At 36.7% G+C, this 12822-nt stretch overlaps 1 protein-coding gene across 1 annotated transcript in view; it reads left to right on the top strand.

The window, feature by feature from the left end:
• The first annotated feature begins 402 nt into the window (after positions 1 to 402).
• The window catches only part of LOC121294268 (lysM and putative peptidoglycan-binding domain-containing protein 2-like), a 16066-nt gene continuing 3646 nt past the window's right edge, over positions 403 to 12822 (top strand). Inside the window, exons 1-2 of the mRNA XM_041217831.1 lie at positions 403 to 915; positions 2892 to 3223. Of these exons, the coding sequence (XP_041073765.1) occupies positions 670 to 915; positions 2892 to 3223 (578 nt within the window). The 5' untranslated portion in view covers positions 403 to 669. The remainder of the gene's footprint in view (positions 916 to 2891; positions 3224 to 12822) is intronic.

Below are 12822 nucleotides of genomic sequence, written 5' to 3'. Positions count from 1 at the left end.
AAAAAATAATAATAAAAAAATTCCAAAGTTCCAAGCTGCTGTTTTTTTTTTTTTTTTTTTTTTTTTTTTTTTTTTTTATTAGTAATCTCAGGTTTCACTTCAGTTTTCCTAACAACTCTAATCACTACGTTTCTGTTTCTGTTTTACAGCACAGGAAGTCAAACTAACAGCAGCACTGTACAGTAGAAACGTTTTGACTGCTGCTTAGAGTTAGTTTACTATAGTATGCATTATTATTGTCAGGCTTAGGTCAACTTCTGACAGTTGTGCGTTCCTCATGTATTCTTCGAACGTATTGAAATGCGCTTTTGTTTAAAATAGTTAAATGTATGAACATTTCTAAAAGTTTTAATCATGTGTTTAACCTAATTGGCCCATTGCTCCCTTGTCAAAAAGAACCATTCACTGGAGCTGCGGTATCAAGTTACAACACACTGGTGCCACGTTGTTTGCTTATTACAGCTCCGTTATATTTAGTGTGGGTTGTTTTACAGGCCTTTGAAAACTATAGGGATACGTAGTTAGGATATTTGAATAGCCCTACTGCTAAACAAACACGCAATTCTGTCCACCTTTTGCTAGTTTGAATTTACGGGCGAAACCTTGAACCTTGTACTACAGTGCTGCAGTATCCTAGAGAAGCCTCCTGTTTCATTATTTAAAAAGAAGATGGCGGAGTTCTCCCCAGTGCTGCCACTAAGGGATGGAGGCGGTCGGTTCGGACAACCAGTCTTCCCCAGGTCCCGCTCCGGTTCGGAGTCTGAAGCCGAACTGTCCCAGAGCCTGGCCCTGACCAAGACCCGCTCGTACGGCAGCACCGCCAGTGTAACCGCACCGCTGACAGAGAAATACATCGAGCACCGGGTCAGTGCGAGTGATACTCTGCAGGGAATCGCTCTCAAATACGGAGTCACGGTAAGAAACTATACAAAATGCAAGCCTGTCTTTTTATGTGAATGTATAAATCTATAAGACATAAACCTGGGAGATTCCCTCTGACGGAAGCAGTCGCAAATACCTAAACCATTAACTTATCTTCTGAAAATGTGTAGCCTAAGGCCAGGTACACCCTCATGTTTCATTCTTAACGACTGTGAGCGCAGTTATAATGTAGCCAATACACTCATATGGTACTTATATTAGCAATGGAAATTTTTAATTGGGATTCAGATGCACTTGTTTGCCAATGACGTGGGGGAACAGGGGAAAGCAGGCACCGTTAAACACACAAACGCTGCACAATAAAGCATCCATTGAGGAACCTAGACCACCAGGATTCCCGGAAGTACTTCTGTGTACTTTTGAGCTCTCGGTAGCAACAATGTTGACTGTGAAAATGTGACGACACAAGTTAATAACACTATGCAGTATGCTAATAAATAAAACACGTTACCTATTTTCCTAGTATTACATCTGACAAAACTTGTGCACTGGGTAAGTGAAAAATAGAAGGGCTGCGGGGAATGCATAGGGAGGGAGAGGGGAAGAGGAGTGAGACAACAGTGTTGCACATCGATATTGAACGTGTTTCCATTGCGTTCTACAAGGTCGCACACACGTATTCTGAAAATGGCAAAACAAATATTTAAATTTCACTGTATATTATTTTGGAATGAGGAAATTAAATACATATTACTGAGAAATCAACAGTAGCATTAAATGAACTGAAATTCCAGTTAAACGCAGATTGAATTAGAGATTGAGTAAAACTTAATATTCAGTACAGTGTGTGTGTGTGTGAATAATAGATGGGCTTCAGTGAGTTGCAGAAAAATAATTTCTTCTAGGGTTTCTGTGACGTCATAATTAACGAGCCCGAAGGACGAGTAATTTATAAACTGTCACAGAAACCCGAGGTGGAATTGTTTACCTGTAACTCACTGAAGAGGCCAATCTATTATTTTTTATAATACCCGTGTGATGCTAATATTAAAGAAGCCGATGTTCAGCAGTACAGTTTTTTTTTTTTTAAACGTAGTGTTTCAGTGCTGTACAGACGCTCTGTGTCATTATCCGTTTCTCTGAGATACGAATGTACCAGCTTTACTTTTTTTTTTTTTTTTTTTTTTTTTACGCATTCTCATTTTGTTGATCATTGATGAACATTTCTGTACTGTGGGTGTTGTCGAGTGATTGAAGTCACTAACTATTACTTTTTGTACAACACAAACTTAACTTTCCTCAGCTTACCAGGTTCAGGTTCATATAAATCTCCTTAAATAGTGAAAAAACTGTAGTGATGACACCATAAGATTGAAAAAATTTTACAAAATAAAATAAATAAAAAACCTTACCGAGTGCTACGTTTATTCGGCACACCACACCCACACAATATCTATATATATATTATATAATATATAGATTATATATATTATAGATATAGAATTATTTATTACAAATCCCCATGAAAAAACCCATATTATGATAGATGTATCAGCAGTACAAGTACTACTAAAAATAAACTTAAGCTAATTAGACCAACATTTGGATGAGCAGCATTATATATAGGTTACTTGTTTTATTGAACAAGTTGGTCAGTACTGCCATGCCCCATGTGAAGTCCCTGAGATTGTACTGCTTTCCCATGATATGTTGCCTAATAGTTGCACTGAACTCTCGCACAGCTTATGTAGGTCAAGCAGATCACATGGCATATCATCGGACTACATTTCAGCATAGGGGAATGTTTAATGTTATATAACATTCTCCAATTATTTTGCCTGTTATGTCAAGGATGTGTTTGGTAATAGTGCTGATAATGAGCATTATGGTCAGTAGGAGGCAGTCTGCATTCATTTTTATCAGTTGTAATACATCATGTTACGGTATGATAGTCATTAACCTGTTCATTCAAAGTGAACTAATTTCTTTTTTTTATTCTTTTCTTTAAGATGGAACACATCAAGAGGGCAAACAAACTCTTTAGCAACGATTGTATATTTCTGAAGACAAGCCTAAATATTCCAGTGATCTCAGAGAAATGTACATCGTTTAATGGACTAAACTCATTAGAATCGCCAGACAGCGAGGCCAGCGTGACCGTGGCAGAGGATGACACTTCTCCTTCTTCTTCTACCGCGTCTCCTTCTCCCAACACTCAGGAACCTGACAGCCAGCCCACTCAGCCAGCGGAGCTGTCCGCCAAAGATTACTTACAGAGACTGGACTTGAAAATTCAACTCTCCAAACAGGCTGCTAGGAAACTAAAAGAGGAGGACATCAGGTAAGAGGCACTTGCAAAGTGCATGGGGCATGATTTAAATATTTATGCATTCCCAGAGAGTTTAACACGGCTGTGAAAGATTTCTGTCTTGGTTTATGGATTAATACAGTATTAGTGAAACTGTTTGTTGTTCAAGAAGTCTGTGATTTCAGGAATATCAATATCAATTTGATAGAAAACATATGACTTTATATCAATTTCTGATGCGTTACAGCTATGTTCACATAGCCTAGTATTGCATAAGTAACACAGTTTGTACCTAGTCTCATGAGGCGTTAGAAAGATGAAATCCAAAAGTGTAAAAGATCTGAGATAAACTTATAAACAGACAGGTTTACTGCAGTGATTGAAATGGCCAAGGGGTGACATTATATGAATAGGTTGCTCTTCTAACCTGAAGATGCAGAATAGCGTCTGATCACCCCACCCACACGTAGTCATTTATCTCTGTCTTGGGGGTCATCAAATAAATTACTTTCCTGAACAAAAATACTTGGTTGACAATTCCAAAAATACACCCTTGGCCAGCATCAATATTAAAATATGAACGGTCGGCTGTAGTGTTGGTTGGTGCAGGGGAGTGAACAGGGAGGGGGGCATTGCACCAACCAACACCACATCCAGTAATCATCCTCAAAATATTGATTTCTGCTTATCAGTGTTTTGCATTTGCCTTTTCTGACACTGACACTCACAAACTGAACATATTCCCTTATAACCTGCAGTTAAGGACTGGCACCTGTGTCCCCCTTAATGTTTATATTGTATATTTTGTTTAATGTGCCCCCCCCCCCCCCCCCCCCCCCCCCCCCCCCCCCCCCCCCCCAATAGCGGTCACATTTTTATTCCTGGGCATGCTCCTGGATTGGTGTTAAATTCAATCTTACAATATACCTCACTCCTGCATCCCAAGTATTGCTTTAGGCCAGTGTAATCTTCTTCTTTCCAGACTGCGTATTGTCTGACTTACTTAAGACTGCAATCTGTATGAGCAATGCGTTCACAAATAGAAACCAATATAGAGAGGGAATGACAACTACTGACATAGAAGGGGATTTGAAAATATTAGGATAGATGCAACGATTGTGATGACATAACCATATTTAAACTAAATTGTTGTGGTATTGAAAAAATAGTGCCTGTTCAGTTTTTGCATAACAGCTTAGATTTTGTATTTCCTCGCTTCCAATTATTTGTACGCTTCCATTGTTATGGTTTAGTGCTGCTACCGTTGTCCGTATTCTCACAAAATATCTGAAGTGTCGCTTTCTGTTTTTAAGTTAAAATTCAACCAGGAAAATTTATATGTGGAAGTTAATGTATTTAAAGCTGACTGAGGATGCGTTCGTAAACTCAATCTCGGAGTGTCAGAGCGCACTCTGACCATTTGTAGATTTTGGAGTGCTCAGTGGTGTCGCTCGAAAACTCAGACAATAGGAATTTCGGAGCCCGCTGAGTACATGCTGGCCGCTCCAGCTCCGGAGCTGGATTCTCGGAGCGTTCACTTTCAAAATAGCTAATGGCTCGCTGTGGTGGATGCGGGTATATTCTAAACACTTTAAAATTATTTTTTTAATTATTTTTCTATATTTTGTCATTTTAGTGTTTTTGACAGAAAAAAAAAAAAAATAAATAAATTCCACAAACAGTGCCTCGGCACAAGAAAAATGAAAACTCATGTAAAAATAGATTATATCGGTCTACGAAAAAGCCATTAAATGGCACAACTGCATAGTTAATAATAGTACTATAAGTATTAAACTGTTTTAGGCCGTTCGAAAACTAAAGAGAAAATTCACTGTCTGAAGCACTCCAAAGATATTGCTCTTTCAGAGTGTCAGATTGATTTTACGAATTCACCCTTAATATGCGTCAGTGTAAAGGTTAATACATTGTGTTTAGGAAGTCACTTGTATGAAATCTCTTCTAACGAGATACACCCATACAGGCTAACTTATACACTAGTAAGAAGCTGTTCAACATTTTTTTTTCTGTTTTTAACATGAACTCAACTAAAATGAACTAAAATGGCTCAGTTTTGTTTACAGCAAAATTGAAAATAGCATTGTTTTTTTGTATCTCTTGAAACTCTCTAAAGACCTCCATACATTTTTCACTAGGTGACATGACCATACACACCAGAAGCGGCACAGAGGCGGTCGTTTGACAGGTTTGAAAACTGCCAGATCTATACAACTATTCAAAATTGCTATTGACAAAACTATGATCCAGATTGGTACATATCCGTCAACATGATGTGGGAATTATAAGTGTCTTCTCTGACGATATTTCAACATAAAGCAATAAAACATCAGGCTTATCCCATTCCTTCGAAATAACTCCCATATATTGTCTTTCAAATCTGTATCTTTATAATTGTGATGACCTTTGTCACAAAGCTCTGGGTATTTTTTCAATGGCAAGTGTTATTTTTTCCTCCATCATTCTGGAGACTGCTTCACCCTGCTGAACCACGTGTATTGAATCTGTTCTCTGATGGGTCAATTCTCTAGTTGTCGCTTGACAAATCTCAAAAAATAGGATTCAATCCTATTTATTTTTCTTCGCCCTGTGGTCGCTCCTGCATTGCCTGTCATGTCATCTGCGGTGTGGAAGATACTTCTGAAAAGTATAGGTTCTATTCATTTTATTGCATCACTGCACAGTTTTGCTTGTCGCATTGCGTCTGGTGGTAGCAGCAATACCGTGCTGTGAGACTATATAAAATGTCACTTTAATAAGTGTTCTTGTCTCATCCAGTCTTACAGCCAGAGTTTGGAAATGTGGGGGTGTGGTGTAAAATAATTAAGAAAATAAGTAACTTGGTAATTGCTTTGAATGTGTAAAGCGATTTCTCTGTGTGCTGAAGAAAATCGCCTTGGTTAGTGTAACAGTTCTGTCATTGAAAATAAAATAAAACAAAGAAATCCCTTCTAATCATAAACCTGATGGGAATGAGTCCCATTTACTTGGCTTCTCAATATTCAGTATTTTATTGCCAACATCGTAAACAAATGAAGAAATAATAGTTTGCGAGGCACAAGTGGTTAGGAAAGTGGATTGAATAAAGTCGTGTGTTGTTGTTAGATTCTAGTTAATTTCCTAAACATTTAAACTTTTTGGAATGTAGGTAACTATTGCAGGAAGCAGTAGCAGAAGTACTCCAACAGAGTTTGAAATGACTACCGTATCATTGTATATAATGAATAAACCAATGATAAATCAATAACCTTACACTATATAGTTTTTAGGTGTAAAAACACACCTATACTTGCCAATATAGTTTTGCAAGCATAATTTGAAACATTTAGGCAAAATTCTAAATGCTTAATCATGTCTAAAACATTTAAACATGTCGTGTCTGTTTACGTTGTATATCTAGGGTTTTTGCCCCAACTGTGTAGTCGCCAATTACCATTAAAGAAAATACCCATTATAGCTCATAATTGTAATTATTGACCATAATAAACACAATATCTTAATAAGAACTAGCGACTCTGGCTTAATTATCCCTAGATTCATGATGAAAAGAGATTAACTATTAATATTATGTATGTTTAAGTATTTCAAATCAATTATAAATGTGTATTTGTTATAAGACAAATATAAACCTAACAATCCAAATTATTATTACATTTATTCATATTCTCAAAGGAAGAAGATTAAAGGTTAGGCTTCATAGTTAAAAACATATGTATAAAGAAGAAACAAATTAAAACATTCAATGAAAAGTAATGCATTGTTAAATGTTCATAATAAATCCTTGATGTGCTCTCTGGTCATAGTTCTGCATAATGAAGCAGTCTGAATAGTTCATCATGCATTGTTTGGTTCAATCACGCATTACGTATACATGCGCCAGCTTCCACGTGGCTAAGTACGCATGTGCAATGTTCAGCGTCTATTTGGATAGACGCACGTTACGTATTGTGATACTATCAAAAGCGTGGCTTCAGTTCAGTTACTTGTAAACGCACAATATAAGTTTGATACTTATTCTGTTGGTGCGATGTTTAAAACAAAGTCTTCTTAACATGGTAGTCCTCTCTGTAGAAGTTTGTTGGGCAGTAACGCAGTGCAGTATCTCTGTGAAGACTGCACTGTAGGCAAAAGCTTTCGTCGTTCCAGAGGCAGCCCATCTTCTCCAGGGCAGCTTTGAAGAATACATCATTGCGTCTTCATTGAAAAACTTTGGCATTTGATGATTTGAGAGTGATGATATTGAAGAAAGAGCGAATCCAGAGAGAGCCCAGAGAGTCCAGAGAGAAGAAGAGAGTGAAAATCCTTGTTTTGACTTTAAATAACACAATGTATAGGCGTTTCCTTGTACTGTAAACAAATTCTTGTCGGTCCTTCAATTGGTTCACAGTATTGGGTAGACAGTTGCATGTCACACAAAAAGGGTGGTTAGAAATGGAATGTATCCGCCTATTTTGTTATCAAAAGATTTTACATTTATCATTTAAACCTTCTATTCAATATAACTTTAGTTACATTCATTGGAGAAGCATACAAATATAAGTTTCATTCTCTATACAAAATTACAATTACAAGTATCTGAAACACATCACAGTAGAACCAAAGGATAATATCTAAAAATAGTTATTAGTTTATAATATTAATTTTAAACACTATAAACACTTCAGATTTATTGGGAAACTTACTTAAAATAACTATTAAACTAGTGTCCACAAGTTATGCAATTAAAAATTATTCTTAAAGCATTTTAACTAACTTTTAACACAATAATAGTAAAACTGCACCGTAGTTTGGCAAGTTTTATGACACTTTAGAAGATTAGACAATCGGAAAGCATTTTGGAAGGCAAGCTTCAAAGAGTTAACACAGTTTGTGTTCTGTGGCTTATCTACAACCTTTGAAGTAGATTTGGCAAAGAGTGTTCTGGAATCGGTGTTAACAACCCAATCCACACAGCATGTCACTACAGACAAGAGACTGAATTAAATATCTGGAAAATGCATATTAAAATGAATTTAACCATGAATTTCCTTGACAAACACCCCTAAAGGTGACCACATGTCTAAATGCATTGTGATACTATGAGAATGCAGTGATGTACACTCTTTAAGAAACAGCATTACTCCTTCAGTGCTTCTTTCTCATTATTGTTGTTCTTTTAACTTAATCCATCAATCGGCCTGCCAGACAGACCTTGAACATTTTAGCTGGTCAGAACTGAAGTACCCAGAAAGGTAATCAGTTTCTCCTTGTCAGCTGGCTGGTGGGATCAGCACTGTGCCATGCTGAGATTATACACTACAGGGGGAAACCTCTTTGACAGCAAAACTAACCTATGAAATTGCATTAGACCTCCTCGCAAGTGAGAGTGGCTTCAAGTGGTTTTAATGCCTAGGTCTGATCAGTGCATCGAGGTAAGCTATGTGGGTTTATAAGAAAATAAACCTGGTTTTCAATAGACAGATTATAAAGTATTGTGGAGACACATTGGTTTTCCTGTATTTCCAAAGTGAACCATGGTAGGGTGTGCTAGCTGTTGTATGGCAGGCATTACCTGTATGATTAGGTAAAAAAAAAAAAAAAAGGAAAGCTCTTTTTGTATTCGGGAGAGTGAAATGTGACAGGAAATTCAAAAGACATAGATTAGTGGATACATTTGGTTATCAAGTGACGATGCAGGGATAAGATCAAAGAATTGTGATTGGCTATGATGAGGGAATGTATCTGCATTGTGAAAAAAAGATAAATCTTAAATTTTTTTCTCTATAGACCAAGGTGGAAGCTGGGAATGATGAGATAGGCCCTCACCCCCAATGCAGTATTGTGCACAAATCAGATTGCATTGAATATGAACAGCCTGTTTGGAAGGCTTTTATTCTGTGTTGCTTAAGCATGAAGCTTTATTTTTATTGACAATAGTACAGTGATGGAAGTTGGTGTTGTGTAGGTATTCCCATGCTGATTAAATTAAACTTTTCACAGGTAACTTAGTTTTGCTGGTTTATTTGGTGTCCATTTATGAGATTCGTCTGTTGCTTTGTATTTCTTTAAAGCTTGTGCATTACTGTGGAACAGTCTGTTTGCACGACTCTTAATGCAGTATTAAATAGACAGACTTGTTAGTCAACTATTTTCTTCACTGTTGTAGATTGTGTAGTTTTGTTCTCTGAATGTGTTTTAACTATGCTGTGTAGAATCCCTTGGCACAATGCAGTATTTACCTTCCATAGTTTAAAACACTGACATGTTATACTGGTAAAGCATGTATCTTGAGAAACAATTTTAATTGAAATGCACTGTGGGCTGCATTTTAAAACAGCAAACATTTCCACTCTACTGGACTAGCAGTATCCCTCATCGTCTACACTGAGAGGGGGAGGGCGTCTTTCTCTAACAAAAAACACTGGATTCCAGCTTGTTTTAAGCACACAGTGAGACCGATTTTGTTAAGTTAGCACTGTATTAAATTGCAGAAGTTGTCAAGAAAATCCCTAAAGATGCACAACTAGGTGAAACATAAGTGATGCTGAACATTCATTGTAAGATGGTAGAATTGATTTTCCTGTGTGCAGTATAGTTCTCATAGACAGATAGCACTGTTCATAGTAATTCAAGAAAATATTTGTGTTTGCAGAAGTATTAGGTTGCTTTTACAAAATGCACACCCTTTTGTAACTAATGGATCGTTTCAGTTGGCAAGGTTATTTGTTTATTCCAGCTTGATATGTTTCAGACTAGATACTGCTTTGAATAGCTGTTTCCTGTGTAATGCCTTCTCCTCACCTCACTGCTTCCAGAAAATAGCTTTAACATATAGTTGCTCATGCTTGAAGAAATAGGTTTATGGAAGATCACCCCCAGGACACTTTTAACCCCTGTAGTGTATTTCCCCTGTGAGTGTGGCATATTGTAGGACACATGTTTTGAAACATGCTGAAATGGCCATGGATAATCTTACAAAATTACCAGACCAGTGAAGAATCACATTTTGCCTTAAATATGTCTAATACCAAAAATGGGATGATTAGGGTTTCTACATTTTGTAAACCAAACAAATCTAAAATGTTGTCCTGGTATTAATTCATTTATACTCACAGACTCTTGCAGTTCAGATTTATTAACATTCTCTAATCTAGAAGCTAGATAATAAAGCAGAAGCTGACTTCGCTGTTTATATTTTGGTTTTGCTTCTGTGGAAACAGCTAACCTTGCAACTGACACGTATAACCTCCTGACGGATTTACTACAGGTTGGAGCAGGAGAATACTGTACCTGTTTCGTTCAAAGAGTGCCAGAGTGACAGGAAGGCTGAAAGTGTGAAAGCCAAACTTATTTCAGCCATTCTTTATTGCTGTCGGATTTACTATGTATTGGTGAAACCTGGAGGAAGATGCATCTAACTTAGGGCAATCAGAGCATAAGCTGCTGTTGTAGTTTTATATGGGGGCCTTACCCATCAGCATTGAACTACTAAGATGCTGATCTTTCACAACATACCACTTCCATGGTGCGGTTTCTTAAAAATCCAGGTACTTTTAAACGTTGTATGTTGGTGTCACTATAACTGCATGGTTGAGGGTATGTACTGTTATATTTCCATGGTAAGGGCAGATTTCTGTATTCATGCAGTGCGTAGTATGTGCACATCATTCAGTATGTTTACATGACAAAGCGTTTTCCGAAAACTGAATCTGAAAATTGATTTTTTTAAAACGTTACTTTTCTGTGTTTGCATGATTTAACAATAGAAAATCTTCTAAGAATTCAACTGTATACATGGATTGAAGTTTTCGGAAAACGCAGGATATTTTCGGATGCAAAATACTGTAGTAGCCTAAGTAAAATTTGAAGACCGGACATTTCTACGACAGATAGGAGACCAGTCCAATAACTCAAGTGCATTATCGAAGTGTCAGGTCTTAAATTCAAAGATTACTATCCTATACCTCTAGTCAGATTCCCCACAATGTGCAATCGGTCTTTCCTACGCAGTGTGCTATTTCAGTAAGTTTTCCGAAAAGTGTGTTTACATGATATACATTTTGTTAGTTTTTGGAATTTATTCAGAAATTTCTAGGTGCTGTTTTCCAAAAACTGACTTTCAGAATATTCCGATACATTTTCCGAAAACTGTGTTTACATGACTTTTGATATTGGAATTTGTTTTCCAAAAAATATCGGATTTCTTTTGCTCATGTAAACGGACTGATTGATATAGGGGATTGCATTGTTAAATACATTCTTGGGCTGTTTTGTGATTGCTGTGCTTTGAAATAATGTAAAAGTGCATTGAAACTAGTTCCAGCATGTCACAGAGCAGTTTAAACCACCAATGTTTTTTTATGTTTTCTTGTTGCTGTCAGTGCTTTCCAGGATTTTGGTTATGGGAAAGGAATCAATTGACACATTTATGTTCTTGCACTCTGTCGAGCAAATAAGCAGTCCGAACCATCTGGATTTCTGGCACAGAAAAGAATTCCTGCGCTGCATTTCCAACAAGGCATATTGTCTACTTCCATAACTGTGGAGCAGTGCAGTCCATTTATTTTTTTAGTGAAGAGAGGAAAAAATTAATCTGCTCATGAAATCTTCACTCAAATCTTCAATCAAAATATTTATGCTTTTGTGAATTTTTAACGTAAGTTTTCTCTCACTGTCAGCTGATATGGAAATTTCTAATCCGAGTAGCCTGGGCATCTGCTGACCCATCATGATGTTAAGAATACTTCCCTACTGCACATAAACACACTTTTAAATCATATAGTCTCATGACAGACTGAGAAGCAACAGAAGATTGCATTCAACTCAAAACCATGTGATTGTGCCTGAATAATTTATACACTCACTGCTTTGGGACAAAGAAGTTCATTAAAAATTCAGCAAATATTTGAATATTCTTTTGTTTTAAATCATCTGAAAACTGTATTTCACTAAAGAAATCTCCATTAGGAGTAAAATAAGCCCAGTACCCCATCAAACCACATCAAAAACAAAGGAGAGAAACACAGTTCTGTACAGTAGAAAATGTTTTTTTTTTTTTTTTTTTTAACATTGGTTTCTTTAGCATGATATAATTCTGTTATAATAATGAATTTGAACAAGGTCATATATGTAGATTTTTTCTTAATTAATACATAGTACACTAAACTCCCTGCCTTGTTACTAGTTCATATAATTACCAGAACACCCTTAAGATCTCCCTACATTAGGACCAGGGTAATTTAGAGGGATCCGAAAGGGGTCCGTTCAGTTTGTCTAAACAGTGACTGTTAACATAAGTAAAGAACATCTACGTGTGTGTGTGTGTGTGTGGTCAGTGTAGTCGCACTGGTGTTTTCTGAAGACTAAATTAAAATCTATTTATGAAGAGAAAGAATTCCATCTTCACTGTCCACAATAAAGCAGCAAACTATTACTACAAAGTATTAATTCGTAACGACAGTGTCTTTTAGTTAGTAGTCTAGTAGTCAGCTTAATGCATTGTACTGACATTTGCTTCTGTCGTTCTTTGATTATCGTATTTCAGATTGATTTCACACTGCAGGAGAAGACTGATAAAGCGAAAAGACAAGACGTGTACATTAGCTTCTGTAAAGTGTTTGCCTATAATGGTTTATGAA

This window comes from Polyodon spathula, chromosome 19 (genome assembly GCF_017654505.1).
Source record: "Polyodon spathula isolate WHYD16114869_AA chromosome 19, ASM1765450v1, whole genome shotgun sequence".
NCBI classification, from domain to species: domain Eukaryota; kingdom Metazoa; phylum Chordata; class Actinopteri; order Acipenseriformes; family Polyodontidae; genus Polyodon; species Polyodon spathula.
This window is presented reverse-complemented; position numbering and strand designations above follow the sequence as displayed.